General features: G+C 39.9%; 1 protein-coding gene across 3 annotated transcripts in view; it reads left to right on the forward strand.

Moving 5' to 3' along the window:
• Nucleotides 1-10,330: 10,330 nt before the first annotated feature.
• Nucleotides 10,331-22,132, forward strand: part of KCTD3 (potassium channel tetramerization domain containing 3) — a 55,422-nt gene continuing 43,620 nt past the window's right edge. For 2 of the 3 annotated variants that reach the window (XM_038586121.1, XM_038586122.1), the window contains exons 1-5: nt 10,331-10,428; nt 14,749-14,802; nt 15,057-15,102; nt 17,145-17,218; nt 21,924-21,982. In XM_038586121.1, coding sequence (XP_038442049.1) covers nt 10,346-10,428; nt 14,749-14,802; nt 15,057-15,102; nt 17,145-17,218; nt 21,924-21,982 — 316 coding nt within the window. In that variant the 5' untranslated portion in view covers nt 10,331-10,345. Of the gene's footprint in view, nt 10,429-11,402; nt 11,994-14,748; nt 14,803-15,056; nt 15,103-17,144; nt 17,219-21,923; nt 21,983-22,132 lie in introns of those variants that run through there. The other variant, XM_038586123.1, reaches the window with a different exon arrangement.

Below are 22,132 nucleotides of genomic sequence, written 5' to 3' on the forward strand. Positions count from 1 at the left end.
ACAATGTGGGAAGAGAGTCCCGCCCAAAAATTTGATTGCAGGGGGGAAAAAAGCTAATCTCAAGTCTTTTGCTAGTTATTTGTCTAAAGGTGATGATTGTTATGGTCTTTGGAAAGTTACAATAATGGGTCTGATCTACTAAGCATCGGTAGGCACTGGGCATGGCCTACGTTGAGAAACTTTCTCTATAAAAGGCTGGATAGCAAGTATCGTAAGTTTCAAAGGCCATATGATCTCTGACAAGACTACTCACCTCTGCCATTGTAGTGCAAAAACTGCCATAGACACGACTCTGTCCCAATGAAACCATGTTTCCATAAAACTTTATTTACAAAGAAAAGTAGTGAGTCAGATTTGACCTTTGGGCCATAGTTTACCAATGAGTGGTCCAGAAATAAGACGATAAAGAGAGGAGAATTGAAACAGCTCTACCTAGTAATTGTGGATTCTTCCATTGTGGATGCGGGAAATTTTAGCAAATTATATTATCATTGTTAGGAGTATTATCACTGAGGACATCTTGTTTTACCTTAGGAGGGGTGTGTGTGTGTTTGTGTGTGTGTTGTATGAGAGAAAGAGAGGTGAGGAGGGAGATAGAAATATATTAACTAAAGAGTGTTAAATAAATGTACTCTTTAGAGAAGTGTGGGCAGATTTCAGGAATCCAGGAAGGGATGGTAAAGGACCAGAAACTACCAGAAGCCACTTTACCTTTTTTAAGGGAAGACATATTTTACAAGAGGTCCTAATCAGAGATAGACCTCTGAAAGAGGGATAGCTTACATGAAATATGACCGTATAAGAACACAGACACTTCCAGAACTATGGAAAAATGGGGGGAAATAAATGCCCGGGCCACTGTCTCCCTGTGTCCTGAATCCCTTGCCAGGAACCCCCTTTGGCTAACACCAATGGGAAGTCAGAGGGCAAGGGAGCCCAGGTAATGCAGTCCCTAATTTAAGTGTACCAAAGCACACAGGAATAAAGAAAAAGGCAAAAAATAATAAAATAAAATAAAATAAAATAAAATAAAATAAAATAAAATAAAATAAAATAAAATAAAATAAAATAAAATAAATAAAATAAAATAGGAGTGCTAGGGTGGCTTAATATTACTTCTAGGAGTTACCGTAGATGATTAGGTATTGCCGAATCCACAGAAACATTATTCCTGACAATATATTTGAGGTATAGTTAAAATACAATGAACTACCCTTAGTAAAGTGTTATAGTTTATTAAGTTTGGACAGACATATACATCCAGAAAATCATCACCACAATCAAAATGATGACCATAAGCATCACTTGAAAAGTTTCTTTGTACACTCTGGTAATTCTCGCCACCAAAATACCTTTTCATCTCTCATGCCCAGACACCCATCTGTCCACTTTCGATAACCAAAAACTAGTATACATTTTCTAGAATTTTACGTAAATGGAATCACACAGTACCTACTCTTTTGTTTGTTTGTATGGCTTCTTACAGTTATATTTACATTCATTTAGTTATTTTTACACTCATTTAGGTTTTTCTCTGTAGTATTTCATTCCCTTTTTTGCTGAGTAGTGTTTCATTATAAGGAATGGAATTTGTTTAGCCTTTCCCCTGATGATGAACAGTTGAATTGTTTCTAGTTTTTGGCTGTTACAAATAAAGTCGACATAAATCTTTGTGTAACAGTTTTTATAAGAACATGTAAATAGTGGATTGAATGATGGTCCCCAAAAGATATGTCCAAGTCCTAATCCCTGGAACCTGTGAATGTGAGTTTATTTGGAAATAGAAATTTTGCAGATGTAATTAATTTAGGGAATCTTGAGATGAGGTCATCCTGGATTTAGAGTGAGCCATAAAATCCAATGACTGAATCCTTATAAAAGAAATGAAAGGGAGATTTGACACACAGAGAAAACCTGCATTCCTGGGAAAAACATCACCTCACTGGAGATATATTACTCTTTTTGCATTTTGTTGGATTCAGTTTGCTAATATTTTGTTAAACATTGATACATCTAGATTTATGAAAGAAATTGGTCTGTAGTTTACTTGTAATCTCCTTCTGATTTTGGCATCAGGGTAATTCTGTCCTCAGAAAGTGAGTTGGAAATTCTTCTCAATTCTTAAGTTTTGTTGAAAGGTTGTAGAAAATTGATATTGTTTCCTCTTTAAATATAAGCAGAATTCACCAGTGAAGCCATCTGTGCCTTGAGTTTTCTTTGTGGGAAGATTTTAAACTACAAATTCAAATTCTTTAACAGAAACAGAGGTATCCAGGTTACCTATTTCTTCGTGAGTCTTGGCAGTTTGTGTTTTTTGAGGAATTTGTCCATTTTATCTAAGCTGTCAAATTTATTGGCATAGTTGTTCATAACATCTCCTTATTTTCCTTTAATATCTGTATCATCAGTAATGATGTCACCTCTCACTCCTGAAATTCATCATTTATATCTTCTCTGTTTTTTTTCCAAATCAGTCTGGCTGGAGGTTCATCAGTTTAATTGATCTCAAAGAACCAGATTTTGGTTATTTTATTTTCCTCTTTTCTATTTCATTGATTTCTACTTTGATCTTTATTTCCTTCCTTTGGCCCATTTTGAGTTTACTCTGGTATTCTTTTCCTAGGTTTTTAAGGTTGACCCTGAAGTGATTATTTTCTAATATGTAAATTGAATGGCAAATAATTCAAAATATTGCTTCAGCATCATCCCATACATCTAGATATTGCTCCAAAACATTCCTTACTTTGAATAATTTTTAATTTCCTTATAACCCACATATTATTTAGAACTGTGTTATGCAGTTTCCAAATATTTGAGGATATTCCAGATATCTCTCTTCTCTCTTTCTTATTTATTTCTTACATAACTGCATTGTCACTGGAGACCACAATTTGTATGACTTGTATCTTTTTAAATTTACTGAGACTTGTGTTATAGTCCAGAATATGGTCTATTTTGGTAAATGTTCTGAGAGCACTTGAAAAGCATATGCATTTTGCTATTGTTGAGTGGAATGTTCTACTAATATCAATGGTTAGGCTAGTTGATAGTGTTGTTCAAATCTTCTATGTCTTTACTGATTTTTCATCTACTATTCAACCAATTATTGAAATAATAATTCTGAAACATCTGTCTGTAATTATGGAGTTGTCTATATCTCCTTGCAGTTCTATCAGTTTTTTCTCTTTCTGTATTTTTATATTCAGTTATTAGTCACATAAATGTTTTCATTTGTTATTTGCCTTAATGACATAGCTCCTTTATCATTATGAAATGATCTTCTTTATCTTGGGTAAATTATGGTCTTTGTTCCTAAAATCTACTTTGTCCGATATTAATATATCTATTCCAGCTTTCTCTTGACTAGTTTTGATATGATATCTTAGTTTGGGCTGCTATAACAGACTGCCATAGACTGGGAAGCTTATAAACAACAAAAATTTCTCATAGTGCTAGAAGTTGGAAGTATGAGATGAGGGTATTAGCATTGTTGGGTTCTGGTGATGGCTCTCCTCTGGGATGCAGAGTGCCATCTTCTTATTGTACCCTCACATGGCCAAAGAGAGGAAAAGACCTCTTTGCTGTCCCTTTTATAATGGTATTAATCCTATTCATGAAGGCTCCATCTTTATGACCTAGTTTCTTCCTAAAGGCCTCCTCCAAATACCATCACTTGGGGGTTAGGACTTTAGCATATGAGTTTGGTAAGGGACACAAACATTTAGTCCATTGCATATGGTTTATTTTTAACTTGTGACTTTATATTTTAAAACATTATCTTTTAGATGGTCCATAGTTAGGTCTTGCTTTTTTTATCCAGTCTGACAAACCTTGTCTTAACTGGAGTGTTTAGACCATTTGCATTTAATGTGATTATTGATATGGCTGGGTTAAAATCTGTCATCTTGCTAGTTGTTTTCTAGGTTGTGTCATCTATTCTTGCCTTACTCCTTTTATACCTTCTTTTGGATTAATCGAATATATTTTTTATGACTCTATTTTGTTTCTCTTGTTGTCTAAGGAGAAAAAATACCTCTCTCTGTTAAGGTGATATTTGAGCAGAGTCCTGAAGAAGTTCCCTTTGTATCTCAAGGAAAAACTTCACAAGTAAAGGGAAAAACAAAGTGTAAAACCCTGAAGCTGGAGGATATTTGATATTTTGGAATAATAATAATGTGGCCAGTGAACCTGGAATGGAATAGGGAGGTAAGAAGGAACATGGGAAGAAGATAGCAGAGGAAGACTGAATGCTGATAAGTGGTGTATGAGATCATATTAGGCCTTAATAGTTTTCTGGGAACATTCATTGAAATTTCTTTGCTTTAGGCAAAAGCCTTTGCTGTCATCCCACCCCCAAAATTAAACAAAAACTTTTCTGAATCACCACCACAATCTGCCTAAGGGAACCTCAAGACTAATCTGTTTGTGCCAATTTTCCCATTTTGTATTGTTCTGTATGAAAATCCAGCACTTACAGGTCATTTCTCATTCTCCACTCTTCTCCCCCCAAACACAATTCCATGGAATTTATGGTCTCTCATAAAGAAAACTCCCTTTACCCTCACCTTCTTTTTCAATGTTCCTGGCACAAACTAAAAGTAGACTCTCCTCTGCAGACACTGACTCCCTTGCTTCCTTCTCAACTGTAGGCTACTTTCTTTCCCATAATCTTCATCCCACAGGCCTGTAGGATACATGTCATTCGGTTCATACACCGATCTTTCCAGATTATTGTCCTTACCTCTTCCCCTTAAACCACAACTTTGTTGATGAGTTTGCCATCAGATTAGGAGTGTGCTTTATTTGTTCAGGTTTGAGGGATGGGATCCAGGTGAACCTGAGTCCTTCTCCTTTTTCAGTGGCTTGCCTTTCGATATTGAAAGTTGTGTGGGATGAAGTTTTCCCTATTATTGTTTGTAATCTCAAGCCTATGGTTTTAAAATCTGATACAGAGAGTATATCAATAGAGACATACTCAAATAATGGGTGTATCTCTACTTAGAGTGGCTCAGAAGGTAACAGTAATAACAATGGCAACAGCAAACACTGGGCAAATTATCTATCCTCCTTGTGGCTCAGTTTCTTTATCTTTGCTTATTGGCTAGATATGGTCTTCCTTAATCTACATAAAGACATAACTCTAATAATTATCTTCTTCCTCTCTTGAATTACCAGTTTTTGCTCTCTACTAACTGGTTTCTATCAGTACATAGTTATTTCTTTTACCATCTTCACAAAGCCTTCTCTTGACCTTACCTCCCCTGCTTATTTACAGTCCACTTCTTTATTCCTCTTTCCATTGGAACCCCACCAATCATACTGTTTCTTCTGTAGCTGCACTAGGACTATCGACTATCCTTTCTTAGAAAATCCCCAGTTTCCTTCATGTTACTAAATCCGATGGTCAAGTCTTAGTTATTTTACTTGACCTATTATCTCACTGGATCCCCTAATCCCTTGGTTTTCCTCCACCTTGCCAGAATTTCTTTCTCCTTGGCTGGATCTTCTTCTTCTTCTAGTCTCCCAATGTTGGATAGTCAAGAGCTCCTTCCTGATCCTTATTCTTATCTCATTCTATGCTCTTCTGCCCCGTGATCTCAGTCAGTTCTATGGATTCTAAGAGCCATCTCAATAATTCTAATTCCCAAAGTTTTATTTTGGCAAATATTAAGAGTATTTTCAGTTTGAATCTCCCTTCCAAATGCCCAACATCTATATACATCTGTGTTTCAGGATTTATTTTCCTTTAGTGCCCGTGGTTCTTAGTTACCTTGCTTTGAAAAATGAAGAGATAGACCAAAGAGTAGTGGGCAGCAAAGCAAAGTTTCCTGGGTAATTGTACAAAGCTCCCAAAGAGGGAAGGGGCCTGAGAGGGTTGTCATTTTGGTGTTTAAATCTAGGAGTTTTGGGCAGCCCTGGTGGCTCAACGGTTTAGCACTGCCTTCAGCCCAGGGAGTGACCCTGGAGACCTGGGATTGAGTCCCACGTCGGGCTCCCTGCATGTAGCATGCTTCTCCCTCTGCCTATGTCTCTGCTTCTCTCTCTCTGTGTCTCTCATGAATAAATAAATAAAATCTTTTTAAATAAATAAATAAATCTAGGAGTTTTTATGGGCTTGTTGGCAGGTTGCTTTAATCTGATTAACTTCCCATGCGCCTGTCACCCAATCAGGTTTTTGTTCATGTGCTCATTTACCTATCAGATAGTTGTTCATGTGGGACAGGGTGGAGGGCTCCTTCCAAGGTGGTGTAGAATAACAGAATGGGGTCTTCTTCCTTTTAAGGGTAGTTACCTCTCAGGACAGGGCCCCTTTGCCCTGCCTTTCTTCCAAGAATCCTCCTATAACTGTCTACTCAACATCTCACTTGAATGCCTCCTAAGGGATCCTACACAAAATTCCACTGTGGGGAAAAGGAGGGGTTTACCTGTCACCATGAACCAGTTTTCTGGACACCATTTGGGGATTCTACAATTCAACTCAATTCTGACACTATGTACCTAAATTCCATTGCTTATGGGCTCAGTCCTACAAGAGTGTCCTCTACTTCAGATGCCAGTCACAAGCATAGGTTGTTACCTGTGCTTCTGACTGATCTGCTATAGAGCAGAGGTTCCCTCAACTCACTCTTTGTAATTCAGACAGCAGTTGCAACTTCAGATTGTTACCCGTGCTTCAACCAATGGCCACAAATCACAGGTTCTCAAAACTCTTTCCTTGGATTTGATTAATCTGTTAGAGCAGCTCACAGAACTCACTAGAACATGGGTGTATTACAAAAGGATATATCTCAGGAATATCCGGTGGAAGAGATCTAAAGAGCAAGATATGGGAAAAGGGTACAGAGATTCTATGCCTTCTCAAGATTGCCACCATCCCTAAATCTTCCATGTTCAACAACCTGGAGGCTAAGTCCTGTTGTGCCTTTGGGATTTTACAAAGGCTGAATTGATTAAATCATTGTCCATTGGTAATTGATTCTTCCTAAAGGTGGAAGTTGGGGGTGGTGAGTGGGTGGGTAGGTGAACCACTAATCAACCCACTAATCACAGGCTTGGGTCCTTTAGCAAACAACCTAAAACTTAGGTTACCTGAGTGCTTTCCAAAAGTCGCCTCATTAACATGATAAAAGAAACATTTATTGCTCTCATCACTTAGGAATTTACAATGGTTTTAGGAATTCTGTCCCAGAACAAAGGATGAAAACCAAACATAATAAATCACATATCACAGGCCTTAGTTTAACAACATGTTGCCTCTTGAATTCATTAAAAGCAACAATCTGTTAGTAAGTCATCTTTTACATTATTCCAAAGTATGGGCCTAGGAAAAATTAAATGGCCTTTTTTTACCACCTAATTCTATCCTGCAAATTTGAAAGAAAAGTTTTAGATTCTGGTAGGAGCAGACATTATGGGTTACAGCAAAGATAGCTAACAGTGTTTAAAGTATGAGGGATTCTTAATTTAATCTAAACTGTCACTCATCTCAGTAAAAAGTGTAAGTTTAGGGTACTGCAGAGAGGCCCTGCAATTAATAAACTGCACATCTAGAAATTCTGCTATGCCACTTGCCAGCTTTTTTATTTTAAGCAAGTTTCCTAATCATTTTAAGTCTCTTTTTTTTAATTTTAAAAATAATGATAATAACAGTTGTGAAGGAAAAAAAAATGACAAAAAATACCTAAGCCCTCTAGCATGTGATAAAGCCATAATAAATACTGTTAAAAAGAAAACCACAGGCCCCAAATGGCATCACTTAGGCCAAGTCTGAATGCCAGCTGGGTAGGCTTAATACCTAATCTGAGTGCAGTGTCAATCTCCCCAGAAATGTAAGTTTTTAGCCAGTCAGTCAGGAATTTTCTGACCAGCACCAATAAAATAATCTGTTACATGGGCCTTTTCCGTGCCCCAAAACGATGAGGTAAGTTGGATAAGACACCTTGTCCCTTGTAGTAAGGGAAGATGATCTTGCCTGAAACAATCTTTTCTTTTCTTTTGGTAATAATTTCCGTGCCCCACCTTCCTTCCTATAAAAACCTTCCATTTTGCAAAAATCCTCAGAGGCCCCCTTCTATCGCTAGATGGGATGCTCCCCATTCATGAATCGCTTAATAAAGCCAGTTACATCTTCAAATCTACTCAGTTGAATTTTTTTAAAACAATACAAATTAGTTATTATTCTTATCATCATCGTTAATGGAGGTAAATGACATTTATCTTGCAAGTAGTGCTATTCTCTTTTTAATCAAATTTGGATAAAGTCATGTTACTGGTATATTTTTCAGCAGTGTTTTTTTTTAAACATTATGACAATGAAAATAAAGTCATAACACCATGTACGTCTTCAGTTTGAATTCTTATTGGTAAAACTATACAAAACCAACAATTCATGCTAAGAATTGCTAAACAAAATCCAAGTGAGCAAAATTGAAGATCTAATTTGCTTTTTTCAACCGCTCATGAATCGGGCAGCTCCTAAGAATGAGAAAAGCGTGAGGAGGGGAGCAAAATAAAAGGTTTTTAGAGGCGAAAGGAGGGTAGGACTTGGAGGCTTAAAAAGTAAATTATTTCAGGCAAGGTTATCTTCCCTTAGAGGAGGACAGGGGGCTGGACTGGCAGGTTGCCTCACTAACCCTGATCTGGAAATTCCAAACTAATTGGTTTAAATTTCCACTCCTAGGGGATGCTGGAGCTGCAATTAGGTAAGGCATTAAGTCTTTTTTTTTTTTTTAAAGATTTTATTTTTAAGTAATGTCTGCACTGAAGCTGGGGCTCCAGCTCAGGACCACAAGATCAAGAGTCCTGGGCTCTTCCCACTGAGCCAGCCGGCGCCCCAAGGTAGGCATTGGGTCTTGATGGGGCTTAGCAAAAGCGACTCCCTGTTGGGCCTGTTACTTTTCAAGGCAGGTCAGTACTATGGATGAATGAGCTCTGGAACGTGGTGCACCGCCTCTGTTAGCTGACATCAGGTATTATAGTGCTGATTCTTTTTTTTTTTTTAAGATTTTTATGCATTTATTCATGAGACACAGAGAGAGAGAGGCAGAGGCACAGGCAGAGGGAGAAGCAGGCTCCCTGCAAGGAACCCCACGTGGGTCTCGATCCCGGGCCTCCAGGATCACGTCCTGAGCTGAAGGCAGGTGCTTAACCGCTGAGCCACCCACGTCCCTAAGGTTTTATTTTTGGGAAGGTTCAATTTTTAAGTAACCTCTATGCCTAAGGTGGGGCTTGACCCTGCCAACCCCGCAGATGGCGCCAGGCACCCCTCCTTGTGTGAGGATTTTTTAAATCGCGCTTCAGCAGCCTCCACGTTTTCAGGTTCCAATACATATACTACCGAAAGCAGACATTTATTTATATTATATATATATATATGTTTCAGGTGTGTGACCTACTTTGAACGCTTACTATATCCCAGAGACGCACTGCCCTGCACGGGCTACGGGGGGTTCCTCGCTTGCCCTCGGCTTCCTTCCCTTCCCTGCCTGGCAAAGCAAGGAACAAAACTGCTTGGGGGACCCGGGTTGAGGCTGAGGGAGTAACACGGTAGGGAATTCTCTCAGGTAAACGCTGTAAAAAAAAAAAAAAAAAAAAGTTACAAAACCCCCAGGTTGCATTGGCTTTGCCCGGCGGGGCTCTGGAGGCGGAGGCGGAGGCGGAGGCGGAGGCGGAGGCACCGAGCACCACCTCCCGGGCACCGCGCCGCCACGTCCCGAGCCACGTGGGGCCAGGAGGGCCGCTGGAGGAGGGCGGCGGGCAGGGGGTCGGGGGGCCGGGGGGCCGCGGGGCGGCGGGCAGGGGGCAGGGGGGCCGCAGCTCGTTCCCCACGTCCCCGCGCGCCGCGGCCGCGAAGCTCCTCCCCGCCCTTCCTGCCGCCGCCGCGGGCGAAGCGCTGAGCGCGGCGGTGTTTTGTCCCCAGCGGCGACCCCTCGTCCCGCGCAGGCTGCGGCTGCGGCGGCCGCCGTGGCGGTGGCCGTGGCGGTGGCGGTGGCGGCGGCGGCGGCTGCCGAGCGCTAGGACAGGCCCGCGCCGGCCCTGCGGCCTGGAGGCCGGGAGAGGCGGAGGCCGGGCCGCCCCCCGGCGCCGCGGGAGCGGAGGGGACCAGGCGGCCGCCCGGGAGCTCGGCCCCGCCGCCGCGAAGGTGGGGGAGGCCCCGCGCCCCTCCCGCCCTCCGGCCGCCGCCGCCGCCCCGCTGGCCCTGCCGCCCCCGCCCCCGCCGCCGCCGCCGCCCCCGCCGCCGCCTCGGGCTCCCGCCGCCGCCGCCGCCGCCGCCGCCGCCGCCGCCTCGGGCCCCACGGCCCCGGCCGGGGAGGGCGGGCGGCGTGCGCGGCCGGAGCCGCCGGAGATGGCGGGAGGGCACTGCGGCAGCTTCGCCGCGGCGGCGGCCGGCAGCGCCGAGATCGTGCAGCTGAACGTGGGGGGGACCAGGTGAGTCGGCGGGGAGGGCCGCGGGGCCGCTGCGGGGGGCGGGGACGGCTGTCGGGGGGACCCGGTGTCGGGGGGGAACCGGGTGTCGGGGGGGAATCGGGTGTCGTGGGGGTCCCGGTGTCGGGGGGGAACCGGTGTCGGGGGGACCGGGTGTCGGGGGGGAACCGGTGTCGGGGGGGAACCGGTGTCGGGGGGGAACCGGGTGTCGTGGGGGTCCCGGTGTCGGGGGGGAACCGGTGTCGGGGGGACCGGGTGTCGGGGGGGGACCCGATGTCGGGGGGGGAACCGGGTGTCGTGGGGGGAACCGGGTGTCGGGGGGGAACCGGTGTCGGGGGGACCGGGTGTCGGGGGGGACCCGATGTCGGGGGGGGAACCGGGTGTCGTGGGGGTCCTGGTGTCTGGGGGGAACCGGTATCGGGGGGGAACCGGTGTCGGGGGGAACCGGTGTCGGGGGGGACCGGGTGTCGGGGGGAACTGGGTGTCCGGGGGGAACGGGGACGAGCGTAGGTGGGAGGCGAGCGGGTGGGGCAGGCGGGGGCGCCGGGCGGAGCGGAGGTCGGTGCCCCGGGAGGGGAGGGGCGAGGGGGCGGGGGCGCCGGGGCCGCCCTCCTCGGACGCCAGCCCTGCCCCCCGCCGCCTCGTTCCAGGCGCTCAGGCTCGGGCACGGGAGCGAGCGTACTTGGGCGCGCTCTGCGGAAGCCCGGCCTTGTGGCTTGGCCCTTGCGCCGCAGCCTGCCGCCGCCTCGGTGCCCCCTGAGGCGGGAGCGCGGGGTCGGGTGCTCAGGGTCTGCGCGCGGGGCCTTGAAGCGCGGGTCGGGAGCTGCGGTTGCGGCGGTTGCGGGGGTTGGCCCTGCGCGGCCTGGCGCGCACGTGGCCCCCTCCCCTCCTCCTCCTCCTCCTCCTCTCCCGGCCTTCCGCTCCCTGCCTCTGCCTTTTATTGAGCTCGGGGGGCGGGGGGGGGGGGGGTCAGTTTTTGTGGATTCGCTATGGTTTATGACTCACCCTTCTCAGAAATGGGACTTTGCCAGCTCTGTTGGAAGGAAGGGGTTGGTGAGGCTCAAGCTTGGTAGGAGACGAACGACGAGGTCCTTCCAGAATATCCCTGGGTTTCGACACCCAAGACCTGACCAGTATTTTTTTAAACGCGGAACAGCAGCAGTGTGAGCCGGAGGCATAAGATGTGTCGGGTTTTAATCCTAAACATTCAGTCATTTTCTAAGTGTGCTAGAGAATGCAATGCAAGAAACAGTAATTCTTCATCCCTTCCTGTTCTTTCTTTTCCCGAGCACCGGGAAGCACAACTGCTTAGCAGTGTAAGATGGGACGTCATCGTGCTATCGAGATACCCATCTTCTGAAGGTCTATGGCTCCCGATGTAGGAAATGGACTTTTCCCCCCTAAAATCACATGACATTTTTGCAGGTTTGGTAATTTCTGGATGCAAAGAATGGAATAACCCACAAGAGCTGGCGTTCAGTGTTTGTTAATGCTGAGGAGCAGCACTATAGCCCCTTAAAATCCCTGCACACAGCCCTAATTTCTGTAGATTGCTGCAATCTTTTCAGGTATTCTAAAGGACATACACCATTATGATAAAAATTAAATGTATTATTATTTACTGTATATTGAGAGTGGGTGGTTTAATAATGAGTGAATTCCTGTTAATGACTGTAGAATTCAGTTTATACTTTTAAATCCTAAAAGGCAGCCATCTTGGAGCTGGAACATTTTATTTTCTTTTACTGTGTATGGAACTTGATGGTAACAGGTTCTAAGTTTCCTAAGTGATGATATTAGCAAAGAATACAAAATAAGGTGAACGTATTATTAGATTGAACAATTTAGAAGACATGAATGTTGTTAGATAGGAATGAGAAATAAAACCACAGACTTTAAATTTGCTAGGATAACATAGTTTATAAAAAAAAGTAATGACATGGCCTTTACAAAAAATAGAACGTAGGACTCCCTGTATGCTGAGGATATTTTCTTGAGTTACTTTGAATCATATACTCTTGGAGTGTTTTAGAGCTGGAAGGGATCCAGAAGTCATCTCTGTGTTGTGCAAAACATATTAACACAGTCACTTAAACCATTGTAAAGAAAAAAAAAGATCCTGATTTCATTGTCATTAAAGTTGAGCAATTGCCGCTGGGAGAACCACCTGTGGCATAGAATGGACGCAGGCTCTGGGGTGATAGAGTAAAACTCAGGAGAGTATATTGTGAGCAGAGAAGCATATGCTACAGGGTAAGGTCTTTCCCCTCACCCACTCCAAGAGAGGAAGGATATGAAATTGGAAATACTCGAATTATAAAAATGAGCAATTTTTTTTTATGATTTATTTAATGCTTTGTGAGTGATTCAGGAAGCGGAGGAGATGAGATTGCATTTAGGATTGACATTGTTTACAAAAAAAAAACACTAAAGAAGTGAAAGAAACCTAATATGACTCTATTTGTGATTAATTCTGTTATGAATGAGTATGATTTGAAGCCTCACGAGAAAGGTTTGGGACCAGCTAGTGGGGGACTTAGAGACAAAGGACTTTGGAATCATGCAGATATGTGGGTACCAGTTCCCAGGCTTAAACTCTAACTAGCTCAGCATCCTAGGACAAGTTATTTTTTAGTGCTTAGTTTTCATAAGATCTAAATGACAATAATAACACCAACCTTATAGGATTGATAAAGGAATTTGAAGTAATGAGAAATGCAAGGGTTGATGGCATGGTAACATTGCAGAATAAATAATTTTAATTAGATTGCTTCCAAGTTAGAGGCAAATGGCAAGAGTCTAAATGTGGATATGCTAATGTTTTTAGTGACATTTTTGCTGAGAACAGATTGGACATCGCCCTTTACTTGGCCCACTGTGGGTATGTGATAAAAAACATTAGAAGAGGCTTTCATATATGTTGCAGAAAATTATGCTTATCATATGTGATTTTAAACATCATTTTTATAAAGTCATACTTGGAACTTAGTTTTGAAGATCTGTGAGTTTTTTTTTGTTTTTGTTTTTCCCCATTTGCCGCCTTCTTGTTTGAATAAAGAAAAAATTGGTGTGGGTGAAGATCTAGTGGCTCTGCCCAGAGATTTCAGATTACTAAACCTACCCAAACTGCTGATTATAATTGAAATTGCTAATAAACTGTAAGCAGACCTGTGTAATTTTCTAAGTAACACAAAATTTGAGTTATCTGGCAAACAATTTGCTGAACAGTCAGTAAACATGAAAGATCACAAATTATAATGACTTTATTTGGAAATTAATTTGTTAGCTTTCAGAATACAGGGTTTTTGTTTTGTTTTGTTTTTTGTTTTTGCAGTGGATCCTTGTATCCTTCAGTTTGCCATTTACTGGACTTGCTTTTATTTATTTGGCCAAGTCCGTTTACCTTGGCTAGTTGTAATCTGTTCCTCATTTTTTAAGATTCTGCTAAAATATGCACTTGGGAAAATTTGCTATGGTTTCTTGAATACTTAGATCCTTTCTTAATTGCTTAATGGGTTGAGACTGCTTTAAAACAGTCATATAATGCTAGATAATGAATGTGGAGAAAAACAAGTCTTTTAGGCTCTCTGTGTGAGGACACAGGGTGATGGCAACAGAGAGTAAAATAATGCATAGGTTGTCTGTCACCTAGTCTGTGATAAAAGTCCCCTCCAGAATTGGTGGTAATAAGACAATTTGGACTTGATCAAATGGCAGTTAACCTCAGAACAATGAGTTATTTACTGAGCAGTTTTTGAAGGAATGAATGCAGTAAAAGCTCAAAAAGCTACTATAGGATAGAATATTTGGAAAAGCCATTAAGGAGAAGGGAAAACCTGAGTGGTATCAAGAAAATAGATGGAATTTGGACATGAAGAGGTTGCTCAAGTGGAGATAAAGATACTGAAATGGTAGTAAGCATGAACTGTCTGGGGTATTGAAGTACTATCTTATTAGATGAGAAAACATTCATGTGGAAGAGATGAAATGGGATCTGAGGATAATTTTGAATGTCATGTTGAGAAGTTTGGACTTGTTGTGATGGGCTTATTGTTGATTTTTCACCAGATAGCCATGCTGGAAAGTAGTGTTTTAAGAAGCGTTATTTGTCAGTGAGTTAGTTATTTGATTTCGTTGAGAGCTCTTTGAATAATCTTAACTCTGAATTGAAAGTGGCAAAATTTTAAAATAATAAATATACATAATTGATATAGCTATAGCTGTGCAACAACTTGTAATTTATTAGTCGGCATATTAAAGCAGGTTAATGAACACTGAAATTTCAAATCCTCATTTATAATACCAGATAATTTTTAATTGCAGATTTAGTACCTCAAGACAAACTCTTATGTGGATTCCAGATTCTTTTTTTTCCAGGTATTTCATATATTTAATACCATTTTTTAAGAACTTGATCATTAAAATGATAAAAATTTCCTTTTTCTAGTTAAATTAATGTTTTTATTTCTTGAATAAAAAATCTTAGCTCTTAGAATTTAAAATTTTTTATTTTCCTTTGGAGATAGGATGATTCATTTGTGTTGGTCTTTGATTGTTGATACAGAATTAGTGCATTTTTTATTCATACTCAGACTGTAGACTAACTCTGGCTTATTGTTCATGTCTTTTAGTTTGCTGAGTGGAAGAATTTCAACACTTCGAGATGAAACTGGTGCTGTGAGTATAAGATGTTGATATATGTTCCTAAATTGAATCAACTAATGCTTATAATGCTTGACCCTTATTGTATAGTGACTCTAAGAAAACAGATAGGAAAACTAATCTTTTAATAACCACTAAATGAAAGTGACATATATACTTAAAAAGTGTTTCTTGTAGTATATAGTTCTTCTGTAATTAATAGAAGAGAACTCTAAGTGGAAGTTATATAGCATTTTAATTATTTATGATTAGATTTAAGGATATGAGCTTACATTGTCAGGAAATACTTTTAATCAGTAATTAAAACTTTAGCATTAAATAGATGAATGAATATAAATACTAAAATATTTTGATTATTGAATTAGAATGGTAAGATATTGTAAATTAGCAAACCCTACGATTTCTTTATTTTGGAGAATAATCTTAAGAATTTGTGCAGCTATGGAGAAATGAGGGAAAGAAAGAACTATTAGGTTTTACTACAAAAATATTGGCTTATGAATGTAAAAAGCAGTTATGCTGCGTGCAACATTGAATGTAAATGGCTAGTACTCTCAAAACCAAAAAAAAAAAAGAGCTTTCTGTTTGGAGGCAACAAACTAGCCAAAGGTATTTATTTGCTGTCATGGGATCTGGAGATGAAATAAGGCAGCAAAAACAAGTATGTCCATATGAGATTATAAAAAAGCCATCAGTAGTAAGATCTCCACTGATCTGTGGTGCTTCTCCAACCTCTTATTCTAATAAAAACAAAAGCAAGAATTTATGAAGCTAGAACAGCCTCATTCATTGTATAAATGTAATCATAGTATAAAAAGAGCTTTACTATTAAGCTGTCATTCCCCTATCTAATTGACTAACCTAAGCTTTAAAAAGTGTTCAGTTTTATGGTTCAGATTTTTATAATTGATTCAAAATAGTGTTAGTATACGTTCCTGAAGAAAATTATCAATTATATATTTCATATTTTCTAAAGCACTTTATTTTCTTGGTATGTATTCTATGGTTTTAATGAATTTTTTAAAAGATTTTATTTATTCATGAGAGACACAGAGAGAGAGAGAGAGGAAAGAGAGGCAGAGACACAGGCAGAGGGAGAAGCAGGCTCCATTCAGGGACCCTGACATGGGACTCTATCCTGGGTCTCCAGGACCACGCCCTGGGCTGAAGGCGGCACTAAACCACTGAGCCACCCGGCACCCCTCTTTTACAGTTGCCCAAGAAACCCAAGAAATGTTTTTTTGTTATCTCCCATCCCTACCTAGCTCTTGAGGAAATTGAGATAATGGGATGTAAAAGTGTTATGAGAATAATATTCTTTTCCAATTTTTTTTTTAAGATTTTTTATTTTTTTTATTTTTTTTATTTGAGAGAATGAAAGTGAGAGCTGGGAGAGAGGCGGGGGCAGAGGGAAAAGGAGAAGCAGACTCCCTGCTGAACAGGGAGCCCAGCCTGATGGGAGGCTCGATCTCAGAACCCTGAGATCATGATCTGAGCTAAAAACAGACCCATAACTGACTGAGCCACTCAGGCACCCCTCTTTTACAGTTTTTACAGCAATGTGCAATATTGTCTTTGCTTGATTACCACTGTGTGTATTATAAAAGTACATTGTTGTTCTAATGATTCACATATGAATCACAAATTATATAAGTCACAATCACTGTCACCAATACTTAATGATAACATAAGGAGTTATTTATGATGTTCTGGAAGTATTTACTGAATTCTAGTATATTTCAGATAAAAATTTTCCCTCAGGTGTCACTCTTACCAAAGATATCAATAATAGATGCCATTTTTCCTACAAATTACACTATTATCAATATACTAAGAGGTTTTTGGGGTGGGGAGCTAATACTGCATTGAATGCATACAGTTAAAACTGCATTCCAGCTTTAGAAACATTCAAATTTAAGAGTGGAATCAAGTAAATATAGTATTTAAATAATTCAGTATTTGTTCCCTACAGTTGTGTTACACATATTAAAGTTAAATTTATAATTTGCAAAAAGAACAATGCCTTAAAAACAAATAAAACAATTCTTTATTTCCAGATATTTATTGATCGAGATCCAGCAGCATTTGCACCCATTTTAAATTTTCTTCGGACAAAAGAACTAGACTTACGGTAAGAAATGCATTCTTTTAGAGTAAATTCTTAGTGATGTGGTTTTAGTATATTTTGTGAAGAGAAAGCCCGAAAGCCCCCAGGTTATTTTTGCTTGAAAGTTACCTCAGAATTAAACTCCCAGATAGAGGCCACCATCTTCTCTTCCTCTAGACTACTGTCAACAGCTTCCTAAACACTTTCCTGCCTTCATTCCTCCTTTCCTCTAATTCATTTTCCACACTGTAGCCAAAATAATTTTCTAAAAGTATAAATCTTATCTGGTTGCTACTCTGCTTAAAACTCCTTTTTAGTATGTGCTTGGATTAACAGCTAGGGATTTGGGACTTTGTTGTTCCTTAAGGCTCTCTATCATCTTGCGCCTGCGTAATTTCTCTTGCTCGCTTTTATTGTTTCACCGCTTTCTGGTCTTGGCTTAATCCTGACTTCTTCAGTGATCTTTGTTGTGTCCACCTGATACAGGTCTTCATGGCTACCTGTCCTGCCACTACTACAGCATTCCTTACATATATTCCATTTTCATTAGTCTCTCTTCTTTTTGACTGTAAATTCCAACACAGCAAGCATTGTACTCTCTATTTCCAGGATCTAACGTGGGTTTTTGTAGATAAATCAATGACCACTTAAGTAATTTCTTTAACTTTGCTGTAGTCTGTATTCCTACCAAGAATTTACAGTCTAATTTGTTTTTTATTGTTCTTTTATTCAGTATATTCCCAGTGAACTTTTACTGAGGATCTCTTTATACTTTTATACATAGAGTTTTTAAAATTCTAATTGTTTAGGGGTGCCTGTTTGGCTCAGTCGGTAGAACATGTGACTCTTTGATCTCAGGGTTGTGAGTTCGAGTCCCACATTGGGTGTAGAGATTACTTAAAAATAAAATCTTTTTAAAAAATTGAAAAAAAACCTGTTTATTTGACCTGCTTCTCTATAATACTGTATAATTTTTGGCTTTCATTCACTGGAATTTGAGCTCCTTAAAGGTGACGATAATTTTTTAGTCTGGTTTGTTTCCTGTGATTTTTCCAGTGTTAAAATAGTACATATAGTAGCTTTTCAATAGGTATTTATTGAATGAATAAAATATAAAGTAGTTAATTGGAGCTTTTGTTTTTTTCTTGATGGAGACAGCAAATAAGTTACCTACTACTTCTTGAGTAAAGTTATTTTGACCCATAGCATTTGATCAAAGAAGCCTAACTTTACTTCTAGTCAGTATCCTAGTTGACTGATACACAATTTAGATTATTCAGGAAAGCAGAATTAGCTAGAAGTAAAAATATTTGTATTTATTGAGTGCTCTACTTATAAGTTGTTGCCTTATTTTATTTAAAGAAGCCTAGCAAATTAAAATTTTCTGAGTAGTACCTTTTTTTTTTTTTTTTTTTAAGATTTTATTTATTCATGAGACACACAGAGAGGCAGACACACAGGCAGGAGGAGAAGCAGGCTCCATTCAGGGAGCCCGACGACGTGGGACTCAATCCCAGGTCTCCAGGATCACACCCTGGGCCGTAGGCGGCGCTAAACCGCTGAGCCACCAGCAGTACCTTTCAAAAGAAGATAGGAAAGAATTTTAAAAATACTGTGTTTTGGGCAGCCCGGGTGGCTTAGCGGTTTAGCACCGCCTACGGCCCAGGGCTTGATCCTGGAGACCTGGGATTGAGTCCCACGTTGTCGGGCTCCCTGAATGGAGCCTGCTTCTCCCTCTGCCTGTGTCTCTGCCTCTCTTTCTCTCTCCCTCTCTGTCTCTCTCATAAATAAATAAAATCTTAAAAAAAAAAAAATACTGTGTTTTAATTCTCTGCCTGCCATCAAATTCTTGTGTTGCCCTTATCACACTGTGTATAACTTACCATATTTGTTTTCTTGTCCTCCTCAGGAGACTGGAGTTTCTCAAGAACTATTGTGTCCTGAGCTACCTTGTAATTAGCCAGTACTATTGTACTGTTAACACAAATGGTTTTGAAATAGAATAAGAAAGTTGTAACTGTTTTTGTGTTAAACCAGTCCCAACCAATTTGACAAATAAAAGCAATTTAATATTGCAGTTGCATGTGTTTATTAAACACAGGGAATTTTTTCTCTCTTTTTGAAGACCTTTTTTTAGAAGAGTTTTAGGTTTACAGCAAAGTTGAGAGTAAGATATAGAGATCTCCCATGCATCTCCAGCTCCCACACATGCATAGCCTCCCCCGTTATCGACATCACTCACTGGAATGGATTTTTTTTTTTTTTTTAACCAAAGATGAACCTATAGTGACACATCATAAACCACCCAAAGCTCATAGTTTACATGATAGTTAACTCAAGGTGTTGTGCATTCTGTGAGTTTAGACAACTGTGAAATGACCCATGTCCATCATTTTATTACTGTACTACCCTAAATATCTTTTGTGCTGTGCCCGTTGATTCCCACTCCATGCAACCATTGATCTTTTTTACTATCTCCATAATTTTGCCTTTTCTGGAATGTCATATACAGGGAATAATATAGAGTATGGGCTTTTCAGATTGTTTTTTCTTTCACTGATACCACATTGTTTTGATTACTATAGCTTTATGGTAAATCTTGTAGTTGAATATTGGCAGTCCTCCAACTTTATTCTCCTATTGAGTCTTGACTCCATAGAAATTTTTTTTTTGAGATTTTATTTATCTATTTGACAGAGAGAGAGCACAAGCAGGGGGAATGGCAGAGGGAAGGTGAGAAGAAGCATGTTCCCCGATGAGCAGGGAGCCCTATAAGGCACTTGATCCAGGACCCTGGGATCATGACCTGGGTTGAAGGCGATGCTTACCCATCCGAGCCACCCAGGTGCCCTCCATATAAACTTTAAAATCAGTTTATCATTATCTATAAAATAACTTGCTAGAATTTTGACTAGGATTTAATTGAATTTTAGATGAAGCTGGGAGGAACTGACGTCTTAATAATACTGAGTAATCCAACCCTTGAATATGGAATACCTTTCCATTTACTTGGTTCTTTGATTTTGTTCATTAGCGTTATGTAGGTTGCTTCATATAGATCTTACATATTTTTGTTAGATTTATACCTAAGTATTTTAATTTCTTTTTGGTGCTAATGTAAATGGTATTGTTTTTTTAATTTTAAATTACATTGTTCATTATTGGTACATAGCAATTGACTTTTTTATACTAACCTTGTATCCTGCAACCTTACTATAATCATTTATTAGTTCCAGGAGATGTTTGTCTGTTCTTTTGGGTTTTCACCATAGATAATCATGTCATCTGTGAATAACAGTTGTGTCTTCCTTTCTAATCTGTGTACCTTTATTTCAGTTTTCTTGCTTTATGGCATTGTTGAGAATTTTTGCACAGTGTTCATGAGAGATACTACTAGTCTATAGTTTTCTTGTAATGTCTTTGATTTTGGTATTACGAAAATGCCGACCTCATAAAATGAGTTAGGAAGTATTCCTTTGTTTCTTTCTTCTGAAAGAGATTATAGAGAATTGGTATGATTTCTTCCTTAAATGTTTGGTAGAATTCACTAGTGAATGCTTCTGGGCCTGTTGCTTTCCATTTTGGAAGATTATTAATTATTGATTCATTTCCTTTATTAGATATAGGTTTATTCATATTGTCTCATTTCTTTTTTTTTTTTTTTTTTTAAATTTTTATTTATTTATGATAGTCACAGAGAGAGAGAGAGAGAGGCAGAGACACAGGCAGAGGGAGAAGCAGGCTCCATGCACCGGGAGCCTGATGTGGGATTCGATCCTGGGTCTCCAGGATCGCGCCCTGGGCCAAAGGCAGGCGCCAAACCGCTGCGCCACCCAGGGATCCCGATATTGTCTCATTTCTTGTGTGAGTTTTAGCAAATTGTATCTTTAAAGGAATTGGTCCATTCCATCTAGGTTATTAAATTTATAAAAACAGATTTGTTCATATTATTTCTTTGTTGTCCTTTTAATTTCCATGAGATTTGTAGTAATACCCACTCTAATTTCTGCCCAGGCAATATTTTTTAAGTAAGGACAGATTATAACTGAAACCTAAAATTAATCATTAGTATTGTAAACTCTTAATTTCTTTTTACTTAATATTTTCATATTGTTTACCTGTACTATAGCATCTGATTAGCCTAGCCCTTTTTAAGGCTAGTCTTTTTCCCCCTACTTTTGCTTTATATTTTGCTTTTATTTCTGTTCTAATGAGGAGTCATTGATAGGAATTTCTTAGTTCAACAAATATTTATTACATAATTAATTGTGAACAAGCACTGTGCAAGGTATACAAAAATAGAAGTAGATTGTGCTTGTAGGGAGCTTTATAGTATAACTGGGAAGTTTAAAATATGTATAGAAATAATTATGAAAATTGAAAAGCAGTTAATGCCATACAAGAATGGCTTCTACTCTTGGTTGTTTTATTAGATACTTCTTGATAATTTACTTGTACTAATCCTTTGAAGCCCTAATCTCTCAGTCACCCAATTCACCTACATAGGAATGATTTTTAAGTGAGGAAATATTTTTGTTGGCATGAATTTTTTTTTTTTTTAGGCTTTTTAAAATGACAAAGATTTTAAGAGAAAAGTAAATTTTAAAACCTTACGACTTTGTTCACATTAAGAACCTAGTACTTTTTCCTTCTGCTTCAGATGATAAACTAAGTTGCTGGTGCTAGAGGATATATATCATTTATTTGTTTTTGTTTTTGTTTTTTATAGGGGAGTAAGTATTAATGTTCTCAGACATGAAGCAGAATTTTATGGAATCACTCCACTAGGTATGTGTTGTCTGATAGTTTGTATTTATGATTTGGCCTTTCGCATAGCAAACTTGCCTCCTGAAATGGATTTTATACCAGGTCCTATTTTTGGATGGATGAGTTCAGTGTGCTTCTTACATTTTGTGGTTTCTCATAGTAAATAGATGT

This window comes from Canis lupus, chromosome 38 (assembly GCF_011100685.1).
Source record: "Canis lupus familiaris isolate Mischka breed German Shepherd chromosome 38, alternate assembly UU_Cfam_GSD_1.0, whole genome shotgun sequence".
Lineage (NCBI taxonomy): Eukaryota > Metazoa > Chordata > Mammalia > Carnivora > Canidae > Canis > Canis lupus.